This window comes from Sminthopsis crassicaudata, chromosome 5 (genome assembly GCF_048593235.1).
Source record: "Sminthopsis crassicaudata isolate SCR6 chromosome 5, ASM4859323v1, whole genome shotgun sequence".
NCBI classification, from domain to species: domain Eukaryota; kingdom Metazoa; phylum Chordata; class Mammalia; order Dasyuromorphia; family Dasyuridae; genus Sminthopsis; species Sminthopsis crassicaudata.
This window is the reverse complement of record NC_133621.1, coordinates 134387070-134407978: the sequence shown is the minus strand read 5'-3', so window position 1 is coordinate 134407978 and position 20909 is coordinate 134387070. Positions and strand designations below refer to the sequence as shown.

The 20909-nt window shown below is 34.0% G+C and overlaps 1 protein-coding gene across 1 annotated transcript in view; it reads right to left on the bottom strand.

Moving 5' to 3' along the window:
* SAMTOR (S-adenosylmethionine sensor upstream of mTORC1) overlaps window positions 1-18819 on the bottom strand; it is a 66086-nt gene extending 47267 nt beyond the window's left edge. The window contains exons 1-2 of the mRNA XM_074268274.1: window positions 18544-18819; window positions 4391-4532 (exon numbers count right to left, since the gene is read on the bottom strand). Coding sequence (XP_074124375.1) covers window positions 4391-4532; window positions 18544-18703 — 302 coding nt within the window. The 5' untranslated portion in view covers window positions 18704-18819. The remainder of the gene's footprint in view (window positions 1-4390; window positions 4533-18543) is intronic.
* Window positions 18820-20909: the final 2090 nt, after the last annotated feature.

Here is a 20909-nt window from a genome sequence, read left to right as displayed (position 1 = left end):
ATTGCAACTACCTTATTTGTAATAGTGCAAGCTAGAGATTAACTCGATTAACTCCCCTTCTCCATTTCTACCAGTATCTTGGCTAACAGTATCTCAGTGTAAAACACAATTAGTACTCACTAAAAGTAACAAGTGTTGTCTTGAGATGTCATTCCTCTCTCTTTTCAAGGAAGATAATTGTTTACTAGAGATGTTGCAGAAGTATTCTTATTAAGCTATGGTTTGAATTAGATAGGCATGAACTAAAATTTCATGTCTAAACTATACCAATTTTTTTGTTCATAATACTTTTCCTGATAATTATATCTTTGCTCTATTCAACTTGAATTTGACTTGAACTAAGGGGAAATATACAAATTTTACTCCAATGACAATGGAGTACTCAAAACAGAGGCCATATCATTAAGAATTACTTGATGTATATAAGAACACAGCTTTAATTTAGTAATCTAGGTAATTAACTAAGAGAGCCAAACTCTTTATTTGTCAAATGTACAACACAGCATGGTATTATACTACCTACATAAAAGTCAAAGCAAACCAAACACCAAACCAGTCTATTGGAAATCTTTTTAACAGAATATTCTTTAAAAATGCAAACATAATGAATCGTTTTAATGATAACTCTCAGTCACTCACTAGTTCCTCTACTAAATTAAGTGTTATGTCCATAATTTACATTAGTAAAAACTATGTTTAATAAAAAATTAGTGGAAATTTTGTCTTAAATTTTAGGTCTACAAATGAGAGGAATTACTACCAAAAAATCATGTTTTCTAATTTTAATAAGCATAAAAGTATACTTAAGGAAAATGCAAAGGATCGTCACTGTACCTATGCCATTAATTCTAACACAACAATTTTTTGAGATCGTCATCTTATGTTTCTTAGAACGTTCAGAAACAAAACTTCAAAAGAATGGGCAGTAGATTTTAATTTACAGGCCAAAAATTTTAATCTTCTGTATCCTCTTATGAGGGAAATTGCTATATTTGTTTTGGGAAAAAAAAAAAAAAAAAACCTCTTGGAAGACCAGAAGAATTTACCTTATTCATCTTTTATATTGTCCTTAAATTTTAGCATACTGCTATAAACTATAAACATTTTAAAATGAGCTTCATATTCTAGAATTGGATCTTTATTGAGGCAGTGATAGAATAAGAGATTGGGTCTCCCTATTTTTGCACAAGTTAAAAATGAAGCAGGAATTTTTTCACAGTCATGATTATCAATAGTAATCAGCATAAAAAATTTAATTCATTCTGTTATTTCTGAGCCTGGACCCATCCCTCCTTGTTAAGCCTGGGAGCCCTCAATTACCTTTATATATCTGCCTCAGCTTCAAAGCAGTAGGAATTAAAAGTATCATCTAGTTGTTGTTGGGTTTTTTTCTGTTGTATATGAGACATGCTCTGAAATAGGGCTAATACATACAAGACTCTATAATACAATGAAATAATAATCTAATTAAAATATTAAAACTAGTAAATTAAAAACAATCTCAAATTCTTCTAATTAATACCTAAGTAGTGCAATATCAAGACATTGTTGTTTACTAAAAACTGAAAGTCCCATAAAGATTTAAAGGGAATATCTAGAAAGTAGCTATTAGTATGATTTTTAAGTTTTATTTTACCCTTACAATGCTGTTTCAGAATATCATCAGGGTAATAAACAATTTCTCAGAAGCTAGTGGTAACAATGGTGAACATTATCTTCCTTTCCTAAGCAGACACCAGAGTAGTTAGGTAGAGCACTGCCCTCAAGCTGTGTCATAAGTCAGGAAGACTCATTTTCCTGTAATTAAAACTAACTGTATAACTCTTGTTTTACCTCAGATTTTCATCTGTAAAATGAACTGGAAAAAGAAATGACAAACCACTCCAATCTTTGCCAAGAAAACCCCAAACGAGTCAGACATGATTGAAACAAAGTAGGGGGAAAAAAAAAAAAAAAAAAAAAAGAAAGTAGAAAACAATTTTGTCTAATATAAGTTTTAAGTAACTGATTTCTATAACTTCTTTCTAAATCTATTCTGAGCCTATTAATATATTTCATTGCAAGCTAATGCTTTTTTGAAGCAAACTAACCAAAAAAAATCTTAAAGGCAAAAATCACCTCTTCCATAAAATACTTATACATAACTTTTAGCAAACTTTTATTGCTTCAAAAAAGGAGGCTGTAGTTTGAGACTTGTACAAGTCTAAGTTCAAATAAATCCTCCTGTGAATACAATATGATTAAAAAACAAAAAAATGACATTCTTAAGGACTTATAATTCTAGATTGGTGACTCAACTATACTACCATTATTTTTGTTATATGAAAGAGCATATCTACGTGCATTTCATTTATATTTAGTCTCTTAAACTATTTTACATAAAAAAAAACTAGGATTGTTTTCTCTTCAAAATAAATATAGCTACATTTTTTTCTTCATCCTGCCTAACCAATTTGTTTAAGCTATCAATTATTTTACTTCCTAAAAATATTTACTCAAAGCAAACCAAAAGACAAAAGATTTCATCCAGATAAGTAGCTAAAGTGTCTAAATTTTAATACTCTTATGGAATAAATAAAACTTTGGTTTATATAAATTCCTTTTCAAGCTCCCTCAGCATACACCATCATAAAGTTTAAAAATCAAAGTTTAAACTTCAGTACAACTTAAGTTAAAAAAAAAACAACAACAAAAAAAACAACTCAAGAACTAGAGATGTGATAAACAAGAGGAATGTCTTCTAATGTGTAAACAAAACTTCCTAAAAGAAAAGGACCTCCAGAAGGACCTCTAAAATATGTTTAATAACTTGAGAATGGTGTGGTAGAAAGAATACTGAATTTAAAAACTAAGTTCATTTGCAGCTTACCAATTAATTATGACCTTAAGTAATTCAAGTCAATGTAAATGAAATACTAACAGTATATACAGGTAAGGCTCATACTAGGCTTTGGGGACAGAAAGAAGAAAAATGAAACTCTTGTGATATTGAAAAATCAAGCTCTTCCAATTTACTTAACTTCTAAATCTTAAGCATCTTCATCTCAGAGAATATCTCAGAAAGAACATCTTTGATAAAGGTTTTATTTCTAAAATACATAAAGAATTGACTCAAATTTATAAGAATTCAAACCATTCTCCAATTGATAAATGATCAAAGGATATAAACAGACAATTTTCAGATGAAGAAATTGAAACTATTTGTATTTATATGAAAAGGTGCTCCAAATCACTATTGATCAGAGAAATGCAAACACCTCTTAGATTGGCTAAGTTAACAGGAAAAGATAATGATGAATGTTGGAGGGGATTGTGGGAAAACTGACAACTGTAAATATTGCTGGTGGAACTGTGAATGAATCCAACTATTTTGGAAAGCAATTTGGAACTATGCTCAAAAAGTTATCAAACTGTGCATACCCTTTGATCCAGCAGTGTTACTACTGGGCTTATATCTCAAAGAGATCTTAAAGGAGGGAAAGAGACCCACATGTGCAAAAATGTTTGTGGTAACCCTTTTTGTAGTATCAAGGAACTGGAAACTAAGTGGATGCCCCTCAGTTGGAGAATGGTTGAGTAAATTATGGTATATGAATGTTATGGAGTATTATTGTTCTGTTAAAAAAAAAACGACCAGCAGGATGATTTCAGAGAGGCCTGGAGAGACTTACATGAACTGATGCTAAGCAAAATGAACAGAACCAGGAGATCACTGTACACAGCAACAAGATTATATGATGATCAATTCTGATGAACCTGGCTCTTTCCAACAATGAGATGATTTGGACCAGTTCTAATTATTTAGTGGTGAAGAGAATCATCTACACCCAGAGAGGGGACTGTGGGAACTGAGTATGGTTCACAACACAGCATTTTTACTTTTTTTGTTGCTCCTTGCTTGCATTTTATTTTGCTTCTCATCTTTATTTTTGGTTTGATAGGATTTTTCTTGTATGACAAGATAATTGTAAAAATATGCATGCATATACTGAATTTAATATATTTCTACCATGTTTAACATATATTGGATTATTTACCATCAAGGAGAGGGGAAAAATTGGAATACAAAACCTTGTTGAAGAATTGTCCATGCATTATGTTTTAAAAAATAAAAAGCTTTAATAAAGGGGGAAGAAGGGAAGACCATCTTTAAAGATCTGTTTCAGTTCAAAATCTGAAATCTATGAATCAAAACCAAGATCCTTTCCTAGTAAAATGAATTCTTCATAATAAATTATAAATGAATGAAACTATAATAGCAAAAGCTAGAACACTAGAAAAAAAGGAAAACAATCCTGCTTTACTTTAAATGTTAGTAGTAAATGTAACAAAATCATTTAAAATAATTTAAGGAGAAAATAAATTTATTTTAAAAGCTTAAACCAATTACCTGCAACACCATTCAATCCGACCTTCTCCTTCACAAGTTTTTGCCCAATGATTATCTGCAAGATTTTTCATTGCAACAGCATATTCACAGAGTGTTTCTTCATCCTCACAATGCTCTCGCCAGATCTTATCAAAGTCTCCAACTAAAAAGAATAGAATTTTAACTTTTGTTACATTTGTAAAGATTATATTTTAGGGCATTTTAAAGTGATTCTAATAAAAAATATATAACTTAAGAAATATATTTTTATAAGCTACTTAGAAAACATTAATATTTTTAACAAAACTGTAAATCAAAGTCTTATTTAGATGTGTTATATTTTTACATCACATTTATAGAATAGCCCCACTCCATGAGAGATCTAGTATAACAAAGCAAACCAATAAAGCAATTCAGTGACATTCCCTTAAAATATATACATTACATATCCTACCTCCCCCACTGCTCAATTAAAAATTTTTTAAACAAATATATTCTTTCTTCTACCTCCCCTCACTAAAAAGATAAAATTCCTTGTAATAAAGGTGTATATTCAAACAAAAAATTAAATTACCTCTTTGATTATATACAAATATAAATGTGTGTGTATGTATGTATAACATATATGCTTTATTCTGAACCCTAAATCCATCAATTTGATTTCAGAAGGTGGACAATGTTTCCTCTGGAACCATGGATGAATACTGAGGTCTTACCCCTTTCACAGCTGTATTTCTTTACAATATTATTATGAAAATAGTTCTTAGCATTCTATCATTTTACTATTTACTGGTTTACAAAATTCATCAGAACGGTTCTTTTTAATAATATCCTGTTCTTCTAGTGGTTGTCTTCATTTCCCATCAGGCTTCAAGACTCTGGAGTCTTTACCATACCTAAAAAACTTCTGCTTGGTCCATCTTGGAAGAGCACTCCAGCTTTGGAATTCAAACCTTGAAAATACCTTTTGGCTATGGAACCATTGCCTGGAATTGGATAGTTCTATTTAAGGAGGTTGCTCAGGTCAGTCCTGTTTCTGTTTCTCATCAATCTGTATGCTTTGGCTACCTTCATCATTTCCTTAAATACACACCTTCATCTCCCACTTCAGTTTCCCTTAATGTATCAGGTTTCCTCCATTAGAAAATTTCTTGAGGACAAGTAATGTCTTCCTATCTATATCTGAAATTCACAGTATTTAGCACAGTGCCTAGGCAAATACTAAGTACCCAAGAAATAGCATGAAATAGCTTGGTGAAGTTTCTACTTACTTTTTTGTCTTTACATTACTGTTATCACTGTATATATAAATCAATCTTCTGATTCTATTCACCTCACTTTTTATCAGTTCCTAGAAGTCTTCCTAGAATTCTCTGAAATTATCATCATTTCTTTTTCTTTTTTTATTATTATTATTTTTTTAATTTAGAATTTTTTTTATAATGTTATCCCTTGTATTCATTTTTTCCAAATTATCCCCCTCCTCCCTCCACTCCCTCCCCCCGATGACAGGCAATCCCATACATTTTACATGTGTTACAATATAACCTAGATACAATATATGTGTGTAAATACCATTTTCTTGTTGCACATTAAGTATTAGATTCCGAAGGTATAAGTAACTTGGGTAGATAGACAGTAGTGCTAACAATTCACTTCCCAGTGTTCCTTCTCTGGGTGTAGTTATTTCTGTCCATCATTGATCAACTGGAAGTGAGTTGGATCTTCTTTATGTTGAAGATATCCACTTCCATCAGAATGCATCTTCATACAGCATTGAAGTGTACAGCGATCTTCTGGTTCTATTCATTTCACTCAGCATCAGTTGATGTAAGTCTCTCCAAGCCTCTCTGTATTCCTCCTGCTGGTCATTTCTTACAGAGCAATAATATTCCATAACCTTCATATACCATAATTTACCCAGCCATTCTCCAATTGATGGACATCCATTCATCTTCCAGTTTCTAGCCACTACGAAAAGAGCTGCCACAAACATTTTGGCACATATAGGTCTCTTTCTGCTCTTGAGTATTTCTTTGGGATATAAGCCCAATAGCAGCAATGCTGGGTCAAAGGGTATGCACAGTTTGATAACTTTTTGGGCAAAGTTCCAAATTGCTCTCCAGAATGGTTGGATTCTTTCACAACTCCACCAACAATGTATCAGTGTCCCAGTTTTCCCACATCCCCTCCAACATTTATCATTATTTGTTCCTGTCATCTTAGCCAATCTGACAGGTGTGTAGTGGTATCTCAGAGTTGTCCTAATTTGCATTTCTCTGATCAGTAGTGATTTGGAACACTCTTTCATATGAGTGGAAATAGTTTCAATTTCATCATCTGAGAATTGTCTGTTCATATCCTTTGACCATTTATCAATTGGAGAATGGTAATCATCATCATTTCCTATAGAATAATAATGTTCCATTGTGTGTATACCATGTTTCTTTAGCCAACCCCTAAATAATGGACATCTCTTCAGTTTCTATTTCTTTGAACCTATAAAAAAGATTGGCTTTCAAAAATTTTGTTTGTTATGAGTTTATTAGAGTTTATTTTACTTGGAAGTAGCACTTTTCTTAATTTATTCTTTTTCTTATGCTCCCTCCTTCCCTTTCTATCTTATGTACAACTAAGCTCTCTATGGAAAAAAAATTTTTTTAAGTATTTTTTAAATTTAATCTGCAGTATTCACATTTTCTCTATCACTTTCTTTAAGTCCAGATAATATGTAACAACAAAAATAAACACTTGATTAAAAGAGATAAAACAGAGAAACTAGATTATACTGATAAGTAGAATGGAAATATAAATTAAAAGGTCAGATAACATAAATATTTTCACCTCTTTTGTTGTTGCTGTTAGTTTTTTCCCCCTCCTTTTTTTTTCTTTGTGATTTTTCTTGTGCAGCTTGATAAATGTGGAAATATGTTTAAAAGAACTGTACATGTACTACAAGGGAAGAGGGATAGAGGGAAGGGAGGAAAAAAATTGAAACACATGGTTTTGCAAGAGTGAAGCTGAAAACTATCTTTGCATGTATTTTGAAAATAAAAAGCTATTATCAAAATAAAGGTGAAAATAATGTGAGGGAGGAGGGGGGAGAAGATTAAAAAATCTACCAACAATCAAAATTAGTGGTAAATACAGGATATGATTTCATCCTGACTCATATATTTTAAAGATTATAGCTCAGTTGGCTGTAATTAATAAATAATCAAGTGAAAAAAGTCAGTTACAAATTCAAAAGCAAATATTCTCAAATTTAGAGGCCATTAAATTACCTAAATTTGGCATGAAATATCATTTAGAGAACTACATATTAAGATGACCTCTAAGACATGAACTTACAACCCACAAGAATGGCAAAAATGTTCTAAAATAAAAAAAATATATATTAAGTTTTCAGTTTTATAAATAAACTGGCATTCTAATGTGATTAGTGCAAATATTTTGTATAACAGTATCTCAATATACAATAAAGTTAACAAAACTTAAATTATTTTTTGGCCCACAAATTTGACTGTTAAGATTCCAACCAAAAAAAATTTATATATGGATTAAAAAAAGACCTATTTATACAAAAGTCTTCATAGTTACTTTATTTCTAAAAAGTACTGAATACATATTTTCTATAACATTTGGAAAAAGCTAAGTAAATTATGATATATAACATAATGGAATATTGTGATGCTATAAAATATTAAGAACTGCAAGGAAATACATAAAATCCTGTATGAAGTAAATAAATAATAAAAGCATAACCAGAACTATACACACTGATAGAAATGAAAGAAAAGATAACAGGCCCAAATTACATGGCCTATGAACAACAGTCCTTGGTAACTGTTTCTGTTGTAGATATAATAAAATCAGAAATAAGGGGATAGGAATCCAAGGTCAGGATATCCAATTCAGGAGCTATGCTAAAAGAACAATGTCCAAAGTGACCTTCTGGAACCCAGATGAGCTGAACTTGTACAAATATGTTAGACACTGGTGAGACCAATTCAATTCAGGAATTGATCTAAGTTTGAATCAGTCTACTCTCCCAAAGACCAAGAGGGTACAAAAGAAAGTTCTGAACGAAATGTCTGCATGTTTGTTCTTGTTATAGAATTATGAGTATCATATATTATGTGATTTGTGTGTTTGTATAATACTGATTATATAAGAGAAGGGAAAGAAAGAAGGGAAGGGAGGGGAGAGACTTAAAGATGCCAGAAATTCAGGAAGGAGTAGAAAAGAATACTTTTCTTTGTTTATCAGGTTTAGGTCAGGTTTTTCCCCTTACAGTCAAGAAGTATTCACTAAATGCCTTCTCTGTGCCAGGTACTGTGCTAAGCACTGGGGATTAAAAAAAAAAAAAAAAAAAAAAAAAAGGCAAAGATTCAGTCTCTAACCTGAAGAAGCTCACAACTTAATGAGGGACACAACATGTAAATATAATAAAAAGAATATAATTAAAATAGGGAAAGTACTAGAACTAAGAGGAATTCAGAAAGGTTTCCAATAGAAAGTGGGATTTTCTTTGGGACGTAAATAAAGACAGGATGCAGAGATGAGGGAGAAAAATGGATATACCAAGCATGTGGGACAAACAGTAAAAGTGCCTAGAGCCAGTTTTGGTTTTGCTAACATTTTTCATTCTAAAATTAACTTTTAAAAGAGGAATCAAATTATTCATACTAATAAAATCAGATATATTTAGTTCCAGACATACATTTTCAGAACAATGTTTCTATGACTTCTCTTTCACTTTTCACATGTAATCAAGTACCAGTTGATTATTTCTGCAACATCTCACATTTGTGTTCTTCTATCTACTCCCATTACTATCACCCAAGTAAAAGGTCAAGTTTCTCCCCAGTCCCCGCTTCACCATTAACCCTTTACTTTCTTCTAGCTACTCCCAATTCACTTTTCACCACCAGAATAATCTGTGTGCACTGACCTCTGCCAAAAAACAAAACAAAAAAACAAAAACAAAAACAAAAAAAAACTTCAGTAGTTCCTATCAAATGAATTTAAATTTCTTTGCCTGAAATTCAAGACTATCCTCGATCTAGCATAATATTATTTTGAGCTTTATCCTAATTTTTCCTTCCATCACGGTATATTTCATTTAAATTGGCAAAGCATTTAAAATTCACTTGAGTTGTTATGTTATAGTTATTAACGCATGTCTTATATAGTCCCATTAAGCAAAGTTCATTATGGCAGAAACAGGGTCTTATCTAAATTTTTCATCTTCTCCAATGCATAAACAAGCTGATATGCATATATTAGGCACTTAAAGCTTAGTGAAGTTAACGTTTAAGCAGCCATTCAGAAATCATAAAATTGATCTTAATTTTGGCTTAATATACTTCATATGAGGAAACTTACCTGATTAGGAAGGTCAAAGACAAATAAGTACTTTTATATTTAAGGAATTTTATAATAGATTTCTCTCCTGAATGTTACTAAGTATAATTTAAAATATAGTCTCAATCCAAATTTTAATTTTAACATTTAATTTAATCAGAAATAATAATTGTAAGAGAATGAATGGCATGGTGAATAGAGAGAATAATCAGACTTGAATTCAAGTCCTCTAACATACTGGTTGTTTGACTCTGGGCAAATCACTTAATCTGTAAGTGTTCTTGGTAACTCTCCAAAAGAATATATTGCCAAAGGTGCTTTATTTGCATTGGTAAAAAATGTTTGCTTACTTGAAAATTCTCTAGATTAATAAAGATTGTTCCTAGTACAATAAGAAAACAAATTCTTTGTTTTAATAGTATATCATTTTTCCAATTGGTTTCCAACATTTATTTGCTGAATTGATTAATTTTTCATTCATTCAATCTTGAGTTACAAATATTTTTCCTCCCTACCTGCCAACAACCCCCTCCCCAAGTCAGCAAACAATCTGACATCAGTTATACCTATACAATAATTTTTTGACATATTTCCAATCTGAGTCATGTTGGAAAATAAAAATCAGAAAAGGGGAAAAATCACAAAACAAAACAAAAAAGATAAAGATGGTTATGCTGCAATCGATTCCATATTCTTTCTCTGGTTGCAGATGGCATTTTCCATCCCAAGGCTACTGGAATTGTTTTGGATCACTATATTGCTAAGACCTAAGTCTATCATAATTGACTTTCATACCATCTTGCTATAACTGTGAACAGCTTAATATAGTTCTCCTGGTTCTGCTTGCTTCACTCAGTATCAGTTCATATAAGTATTTCCAGGCTTTTCTGAAATCAGCCTACTTATCATTTCTTATAGAACAATAATATTCCATTATATTCATATACCATAAGTTATTCAGCCATTCTCCAATTAATGGGTATCTGCTCAATTTTCAATTCTTTTGTCACCACAAAAAGAAACACTACAAACATTTTTGCAAATGTGGGTCCTTTACCCTTTTATGATATTTAGAATACAGAACCAGTAGTGGCACTGCTGGTTCAAAGGGTATGCACAGCTTTATTTATAGTCCTTTGAGCATAGTTCCAAAGGGCTCTCCAGAATGCCTGGATTAGTTCACAACTCCACCCAACAACACAAAAACTATTTATTCTTTAGGACTATCTAATGGGATAAGCTTGTAAGGACATTTAAAATAAATAAATAATATACTGTCATGGGCTAGATTAATGTTATTGGAACTAAAATGTTCTTTTATATTTGTTCAAACTGGCTCTTTGTATTTTAGAACTGAAGATGCTGTTAAAAACAAAATAATAAGTTTTTTTTCCTCCCAACTTAGCAAAATATTAAAAGGCAAAGCAGTTATGGCAGCACCTATAACTAAATAGTTAAAGCAAAATTTGTCAATATAGATGTGTTTCCTTTCCTTAGAAAATTATTTTTGAGCAAGTGTAAATCTTTCAAAGGGTAACACATTATGAATAAAACTATCTAAAAGAAACATTGAAAAAACAACAGCACTTTTAAGCATTTAACCTTCTTACTCTAAATGTTGTATTAAAACCAATTAATCCATGAACATAGCAGTTTAGAAAATTGTTCTCCAAGGATTGAAACTTTTCTCTTAGAATAGCAATTCCCAACCTTTATGGTCTCTAAAAGAGTACTGAGGAATCTCTTTCTATACTTAGCAATTAAGGATTCCAAAAAGTTTCTGTTTATGTAGGACACGGATGGACAGACACATACACACAGACGTGATTTTTACCACACTAAAAATTAAAATTCATGTTTTAAGCATTTATTAGTTTAAAATAAGCCCATTAGTAATATAACCTTATTTTTATAAAAAATAACTTTTCCAAAACAAGCAAAAGAATGGAATTGTCTTATACATTTTGACAAATCTTTTTCATATCTGACATAACAGAAGGCAGCTGAATTCTCTCATCTGCTTCTGCATTCAATCTTTAACTATAGGTTATTTCAATTGATGTATTTGAAGAAAATCTAGCTTTCCAAAGACACGTTATTGGAAAAAGAGGAATATTTTAATAGGCAAATAATGTCTTAGTCTTCTTATGAACATAGTTTTGAAGGGAATTGTGATTTTTAGAATCACAATTTTGAGAAACGCTGTCTTAAATTTTTTTTTTCTCCCCACTTCCCACTCAAGGAAAAAAGACACAAAATAAAACTCAGAGTAGTCAAATGATTTTCTCATGATTATCTATGAGAGCTGGTGGCAGAGACCAGCTGGAATCAACTATCACATAGCAAGATTTCATTTTTTAAATTCATTATTATGAATGAATAATTCAACAAATATTTAAGTTGGTACTACATACCTAGCACATATATAATGGAATTAATTAGTGAACAGGTCAACCTTGTACTCAGAAAAACCTTGCCCTCTGGCAGTTCTTGGCTTTATGACTATGGGTAGACAAGTCACAGTGGCATAGGTAACTCTCCCAAGACTTAAGGGAAGCAAATCAAGTAGCCCCCACAGATAGTTTTGTATTTGAGGATACCAAAATAAATAAAGTTCCTAACTTTAAAGAATTTACAATCTATAGAGGGAAACAGATATACAGATAATACAAATTGGAGTGGAGGCAGGGAGAATTTTAGGGAGATCAATATGGCACTTGAACTGAGGAGGCAGCACTTGAGCCAATCCTTTAAGTATATCAGGGATTTCCAATTGTCTGGCAGACATAGTAAATGTTTTGGTGCATAGAATAAAGGCTCAGAAAGTATTTATTGGAAATTGAATAGTCCAAATTCAAAGACAAAATATAATGCTAACATGAATATAACACTAGAACTACAAGAGGTAGATGCTAAATTTTTGCCAAATGCAATGTCTTTTCATAATCCTTGATGGTCTAGTCTTCTCTTTGCAGCCCAACATAATAATAAAAGCAAACCTTTATACAGCCCCTGCTGTATTATAGGTACTGTGCTAAGTGCTTTATAATTTCATTTCATATTTGATTCTCACCACAACTATTCTTAGTTTCACTTAACATCTTAGGAAACGGAGGCACAAGTTAAAAGGCTTGCTGAAGGTTGTAACCTAAGGAATAAGGAATAATGTAAGGAATAAGTGTCTGAAGCCAAATCTGACTTTCTGACTCCAGGAAGGCCTTTGATCGTTCTTTCAATGACTCATGCTTTCTTATACAAGCTGGTAAGTATCTATTAAGAGTGATTGTCGGGCAGCTAGGTGGCGCAGTGGATAGAACAGCAGCCTAGAAGTCAGGAGAAACAGAGTTCAAACGTGACCTCAGACATGTAACACTTCCTAGCTGTGTGACCCTGGGCAAGTCACTTAACCCCAATTGCATCAGCAAAAAAAAAAAAAAAAAAAAAAAAAAAAACCAACAACAACAAAAAACCCCAAAGTGATTGGCATCCTTTCTGAGAAGGCATCTACTCTCAGCATAGCCAAGTCTAGAGGGGCTCCCAAATCAGCCTACTATAAGACTTTCATCTACAATCCCCCCAAATACTCCTTTTCCATTTAAATGCACAGCTATTTCAAATTCAGCAAGGAAAAAACTAAACATTTTTTCTCACTTAATTCTTCCCAAAAACAGTTTCTTTAACTACCCCATTTCTAATAGTATTAAACTCATCATTCTTCTATATCTCTGATTCTTTCCTGCTCTATCCAATGTATCATCCTCTTCATTCTCTTACCACTGCCACCAATCTGTTGGAGATTTTTCTCACTTCCCAATGTGGGTTTCTTAGCTGCTCTTCTTACCTCAATACAAATTCTCCATATATATTTAATTAATTTTTCACTTTATTCTATAACTACCATCTAAATATTTTAAGGGTTTTTTTTTAAATACAAAGTTCATAAAGCAAAATTGTCAAAAACAAAATTCAATACAGTGCAGAATTTAGCTTAAAAAAAGGCTCAATTTGTTCAATGAGGCTTTTCAATATCTGAATGTTATGTATTATCATGTATTGATGAGACCCAAGGGCAATTATTAGGTATTACTGAAATTTCAGGTTATTTATTTAGACTTCAAGAAACAATGGATGAATTCAAGGTAAAATAGACTGGAAACAGCAAAGAAACCTGTTTCAAGACAAGAACTGAGACATTTGAAAAGTAGAACAAGTAGATCCTGGAAGTGCCACCCTGTTCCAAGAATGATCTTTCCTAATTATTAAACCTTTAATAGGTTCCCACTTGCCTTCACAACTACTAGATGTAACTAAACTGTGTTACTCCCAAGAAATATATAATTTGGGGATAACTATATTGCATAAAAAGTGAAGCTATATACACAGTCCTGGAAACTTAATTGTGAATAAATGTAACATTTGTTTTAAAAAAAAATCAAATACTATTAACTACTTTATATATTATCTATACACTTACACACAAGTCAACAGTAACAAATCAACTTTTAGTTTTGAAAATGTTTTTCATTTTTACAATTTGTAATTATAAATTAAGACACAATTAATGAAAAGACAAGAAAATGAACTGTTATGCATAAATCATTGTGTTTAATTATCTCTTTTCAACCAACTCTTGGCTATCAATTAACAAAATGTCCTAGGACAAAGCTAATCTAAACAGCCCTTCTATGGCCAGTATTCACCTAACTATGCTGATTTAGCAAAGATGCTATCACAAAAGGTAGTACTTTCTGCCATTGTATTAGAATAGGTATAATTAAAAAAAAAAAAAAAAAGTATTAAGGTAGCAGAAATTAAAAAAACACTGAAACCAAAGATAATTTACTCAAAGTTTGTTTGTTTGTTTTGGATGGGAGGGTTAGCAGACTTGTTAAATTTTTTTATATTAACTTTTTATATTCTTCATTTGGGCCTTTTAAAACACTCTGGGGAAAAGAAATCCAGAAAACTCTTAATTAAAGACAGATGATTTGCTACCTTAATTTCTTTAAGGAGTTTCAAATCTCTGCTTTGTGGGAAATTTAAATATCTTGATTTTTCTTTGAAATCTTTTCACTTTTTTTAAACTCATCTACAAACTGCTATGTTTATCTCATAGGACTTTAGAATCAGACTTATAAGTAACTTTACTTATCCAGTTCAACCCCAAACCCCATATTTTACAGACAGATCTAGATGGGAGAAAAAGCTTGCCCTGTCTCATAAGGTAGTACAAGTAGAAGATCAAGAATTTGAGCACAAATCCCTCTAACTCCAAATTCAGTACACTTTCCACCACACACCATCAGGTCCTCATTCTCATTTAGCTATTTGCTGTGAAGAATTTAATTGACCTGTAAGTATTCATTAGGCACTTATTGCGTGTTTAGCTCTATTAACAAATCTACCATTCAACATGTAGTTTACTCTTGTTTAGGCCCACCTTAGTTAAGATCATTTCCTTTCTGAATTTAGTTTCTGTAACAAATAGATCCTGAGCTTTTCTATTTTAGTTGTTTTAACCTATAATCTTTTTATTTCAACCTATAGCTTTATTTGGAAAACATTTCCCATCACAAGCATTTTAAAGTACATATATTCAGTACTGAATGAACTTTTAAAAATTGACTCAAATATAAATGACCAAAAGACATGTTTAAAAAAAAAAAAAAAAAAAAAGCTTTACAGAAAATAGCAATCATGGCTTTAATGTCAACAGCTACTGTCATTTATATATAGTCTTGAAGTGTTGATATGGACACCCAATAAGTTTAGAAAAAGAGTTGTCAAATATAATGGAAATCATTCATGGCTTCTTTAGAAGAACAGGATTATGGGAAAAATAATACAAAGGCACCTGAAAAAACACATGGCTTTACTTCAGTTCTCAGCTTGATGTGTACTTATCAGGCTGATCTGATTAAACAATGAAGTCTTTGTTTGCAAAGCAAAACATGCTGTTTCTTATTATAAGTATGTCTATAATTCCTGTGATATTTTTGCAAGATTTTTGGTTCATGTCTGGATTTGAAAGTTCTACACATTAAAAATAAAAAAATAAAAATCTAAATATACAGGCAGTACCTGACACACATACCCAACCTAAAAATTTTTTATAAAATTTTATAATTTTTTTTTTATAAAAACTCAACAACTTTTCTCAATACCGCTGGAAAAATCTTTTCTTCCTTCTCTAGATCCTGAAGATCCTTGTCACTACCTGGAATCCAAGTCCCGGATAAAGTAATATTAAGCAGGAAAGGATCAAAAAAGAATTGTGTGGGAGAATAAGAATGAAAAAGCCAAGAACACTCCAGGAACCCCCCCAAGGCCATTCCTTTCCTGGGGTCATTCTAAGTCCAAGGTCAGGCTCTACCACACCAAGCCCCCAAATGCTTTTTTTAATTTAGTCTCAGCTTCAAGACACAGAAAACAGCCTAAGGCAGTCTTTTTTGCAGCTGGCACTTACAGTAGTGGAAGATGTGTCCTCAGCAACTTAAATTGGAATTCAGAAGATTCTGACACCCCCACCCCACAAGAATACTATAATTTTGGTAAATTACCTACAAAGAATTTGGTGGGCTACTTTAGGAGCAATTCTTACTATAGGAAAATATCTAGTATTTCAAGTAATCCAACATATTAAAGAACTTCATTTGTAAATAAATTGTAGATTACCATGTTAGCATAAAGCTCTAACATATAATAGAAAATAAATTTTAAAGTGTAATGATGTACAAAATACAGTTACTCTTCCATAGATGGCACTACCATTTTTACCTGTGAATTGCATATCACCATACTTGTTAGGATAATTTAATCGGAGAGACAATTGTTTAACTAATAAAGTTTGTGGGTTAGTGGAACAAAGCGTGAGACATAGAAATCTAAAGCAATGGTAGAATCCAACAGAAATAATTAGGAAAGTCTAAAATCTTTTAAGCCTGCTAGAATTTAGGCAAAAATTTTTTTTTGAATACACAGAAATGGATACAACTTTTGATTATGAACTCTAATTATCAACAAGTAGTGTTCCCATGGTTAACATTCAAGTGTAAAAACATGTTTTAACATGTGGGAACTAAGCAAGTGCAAGCAGTATTTTAAGAAATCACACAAGTTTAATTAGTAGTCTGTTTAAATTAGTAAATCCTATTCCTTTATAAACCAGGGAAAAGTAAAATGTTGGTACAAATGAAAATTCCAAACTATTTGTCTACCATTTATTTCCCTATCATAAAATGCATTTTGCTCAAGTTTCTTATATATTTTGCTTTAAGTTATCAAGACAAATTTTAAGAAAAGTACACTCACTATTTCCTCATCTTTCCAAACAATGCAAAAACCTATAACAAATACCATTATATAAAGGCATTCTCTTAAGATCAAGAATGATGCAACAGTTGCTATGGTAACTATTCCTTTTATTGAATAAATTGTGGAGTGAGATAAAACATCCTTTTCAAAACAAAATTTTCTATATTTTAATTATGCCAAGTAAGTATCCCAGTGCCACCTACTAAAACCATTATGAGAAACCTTTTCAGGCAACAGATTATTTTATAAGGTCTGAGTTCTTAAGAAAACTAGCTTTAAATTTGTCAAGTTTTATTTGTGAGATTGAATTTATGACCAGAGAAATGTTATAACCACAAAAAGGAACAAGGATACTTAGTTTTAATTTAGGTTACTTAAGTAGACGTATGTATATATTAAACTTTGGATCAAGATGATAACTATAAGATTTATATCACAGTATTGTACTAATACCTTAACTTGTTACACTGTATGCAAACTAAAAATAATAATCATGCATATACAAGTGGGAAGCTATTCTGCTAGATAGAAAATTCACTGTAAGAAAATTGTTTCCTAATCACTGGAAGGAAGGAAAAAGATTGACATTTTTATTTATCATTGAAAATATCTAATTGTGATTTTAAGAATAAAGCCACCTATATTCCATACTGTTTGCCCGCCTACATTTTTAGATCGCAACGATATTTATTCTATTTTATTATTTCCTTCAAACACAAATAAAAGTTATTAAGGTTCTCCAACTAGCTCTCACCATTCTGAGGAGCTACTTATCTACCACTGATGGTAGGACTGGACTCTCAGACACAGCCAGCAAAAAAATTATGACATAATGACACTGATAAGAGGATCCATCCATTTGAAAAACTAATTATAACTTCCATTCCTCCTCTACCCAAGTCAAAAACATTTTAGTACAGGAAGAAGTGGGGTAAAAGGTGGGGGGATCTGGAACTCGCTTTTAGAACACCACACCCACACAAGGCCTGCCGAGTTCGCAGCCCCCCGAAAGCCGGCGACTCATAGGATGGGGGAGGGAAGGAAAGGTGGGAGATAGGGAATAAGCAGAAAAAGAGGGAAGTGACAGAAAAGGGAGGAGGGGGCAACTTTCGTCCTCCGGGGGATAACGGTTTTTACCTAATTTTTTTTCCAGGATCTGGGTTCTTCACTCCACCTTTTCAAGTACTTTTAATTCTTAGCGTGTCCCTCCCCCCCCCTTCCCGGTCCCAGGCTCGGGAGGGGGAGGGAGAGCAACAGCGACCTCAGTGACCCTGATTTGGGGAAGGGGTGGAAGCGTGTGTGGGGGGGTGCGTTCCTTTTCTTTCAGCCCCCCTTTTCCCATTGCCAATGCCCCCCAAGTTCTTCCTGTATCCTGGGGGCCGGGAGGAGAGGGTTAAAAGACTGGGAGGCTGGGGAGGGGGCGAGCGGTGATTTGGGAGGGATGAAAGGGAGCGCAGCTACGGGCACAACCCCGCCCCCCCCAAGCTGTTTACCTTCGCGGTACTTCTTGCGGAGCCGTCGGTGGACGCTCTTCACCAGCCCCGAGAGCTTCTCCTGCTCCAGCTTCCGCTCCTGCTCCCGAGGCGGCTGGCCGCCCGGGGGCCCGGCCCCCTGCCCGCGAGCGGCGCCCCAGCCCCCGGCCCCGGGCTCCATGTCCCTGCCACTGCCGCCGCCGCCGCCGCCGCCGCCGCCCGCTGCTCGGGCCCCAGCAGACACTCACACGGCGGAGCGGAGCAGCGGAGGAGGCAGCAGAGGCAGCAGCGGGAGAGGGGGGTAGAAGGCAAAGGAGGAGCAAGAGCAACGACAGTCTCCCCACCTCCGCGGCTCTCGGACCAAACGCACGTCAGGATTGGTGAGAACTGGAGGGCTGGGCGGAAACGGAAAGGGCCGAAGGCCAATCATGGGGAAGCCCCGGCGGCGGATTTGGGTTATTTGGGAAGGCGAGCAGCTGGAGGGGGCGGGGCTCAGGGCCCAAGCTCAGAGCTCCTTTCCTATCCCTCCCCGCCCCCCCACATCTTAACCCGCTCCAACCCACCGGATCTTGAGCGCATGCGCCTTCGAGGCTCCCTAGATCTGCTGCCGTCTGGGGCTTCTCTGCTTTGTAGTTTGTTTTCCATTGAAGTGCTGTCTTTTTACCGTATATTAACTTCCTCTAGCTGAAAGGAATAGTGTGCTGGGCTCAAAATGACCATTAGCCCACTCTGACTAAAATGTCCCTGGATTAGCGCAGGTTGCTGTTAGCTGTGCGCTATTATACAAATGTCTTTGTTCCTATAAAGCCGTTCCTAAGCTTTCCAAGGTAAATGGCAGCAGCCCTGAGCTGCAGACGGAGGGGTTAGTGTCCAGAAGCACTTTCACTTACAACAGTTCTATGTTAGCCCCATGAGAGCCCCGTGGGGCGGGCCGAGGCAGCACTAGTGCCATTTTGCAGATCAGTCCGGTTACTGCACGTTACTGTATGCGGCTGCCCATCACAGACCCACCGGCGGCCTGGCAGACGCGGCATCTCCTGAGACTGATGACTTCGCGTTTGCTGCCCCCCCCACCTCAAACACACTTCCTCCCCTTTGCATCTGCACAAACCCCAGTTGTACTTTGAATCTCAGTTAAAGTGCAAGCTTCTGCATGAAACTGTCTTTTCTGATCCCTTAAGTTGTTCCTCTGCCCCATAGAACAGTCTCCTCGGGGCAAGCGACTTGGGCTTTTTTCTCCATATCCCCAGCAATTTTACACCATGTCCATCCAGAACAGACATTCAATCAATGTTTGTTGATTGACTGGTGAAGGAACTGGAACCCCTTTAAATTACCCTGTCAACATCGTGAACACCAGGACTTATAATTTAATTGTGTACGCCAAGAATTAAGAGATGTTCTTAACTTTTTTGTTCCATGGACGCCCAGGGCAGTCTGATGAAGCCTATGGGCACTTTCTCAGAAAAATGAGAAAACCAGTTATATTATAATACAATCATAAAAAAAAAAAAATGTTTTAAGCCATCTTTTGATTCAGGCCAGTTCCAATGGTCTTTTGATAGACAGAGCCATCTGCTCCCAGAGAGAACTGTGGAGACTATGGATTATAATATTTTTACTTTCTTATTGTTATTTGCATTTTGTTTTTTCTCAATTTTTCCCTTTTTGTTTAGATTTTTCTTGTGCAGCATAATAATTGTGGAAATATGTATAGAAGAATTGCACATGCTTAACATAATATTGGGTTACTTTCAGTCTAGGGGAGGGGTTGAGGAGAAGGAAGGGAAAAAATTTTGAAACACAAGGTTTTGCAAGGCTTAATGTTGAAAATTATCTAGGAATATGTTTTAAAAATTAAAAGCTTTAATAAAAAATAAAAAATATATTTTAAATCACCTTTTATATAGTCTCTGGCTAAAAATTCCTAAAGAGATGTTAGAGATCATTTATACAATTTTTTTTTCAAATGAAAATTGGGACCTATACAGGTTAAGTAATAACCAAAATCACAACTCATTCAGGTAAATAATATAGACATCAGCTTTATTTTAGAGAGGAAAAATATTAAATTAATTAACTCAGCTTTTCCATTGTCACAAGTCAGCAAGTATCAGAGACAAGATTTGAAGCTGGGACCTTTCTGCATCAACCTACTCTGCTCATAAATGACAAAGCTGAGACTAGAACACAAATCAGAAGATCTTACTTATTACTACTTACTTCTTACTATGCCAAGGTCTCCCAACCTGAGCTTTAAAGTTATGTTTGAAGGAGGAATCCAAGACATTAAGGTCAGTCTGTCATTAAATATCAGGCATCTGCTATATTCAAGACACTGTGTGCAAAGAAAGGTAAATGGCAACCCTGCTGTCAGAGAGCTCACC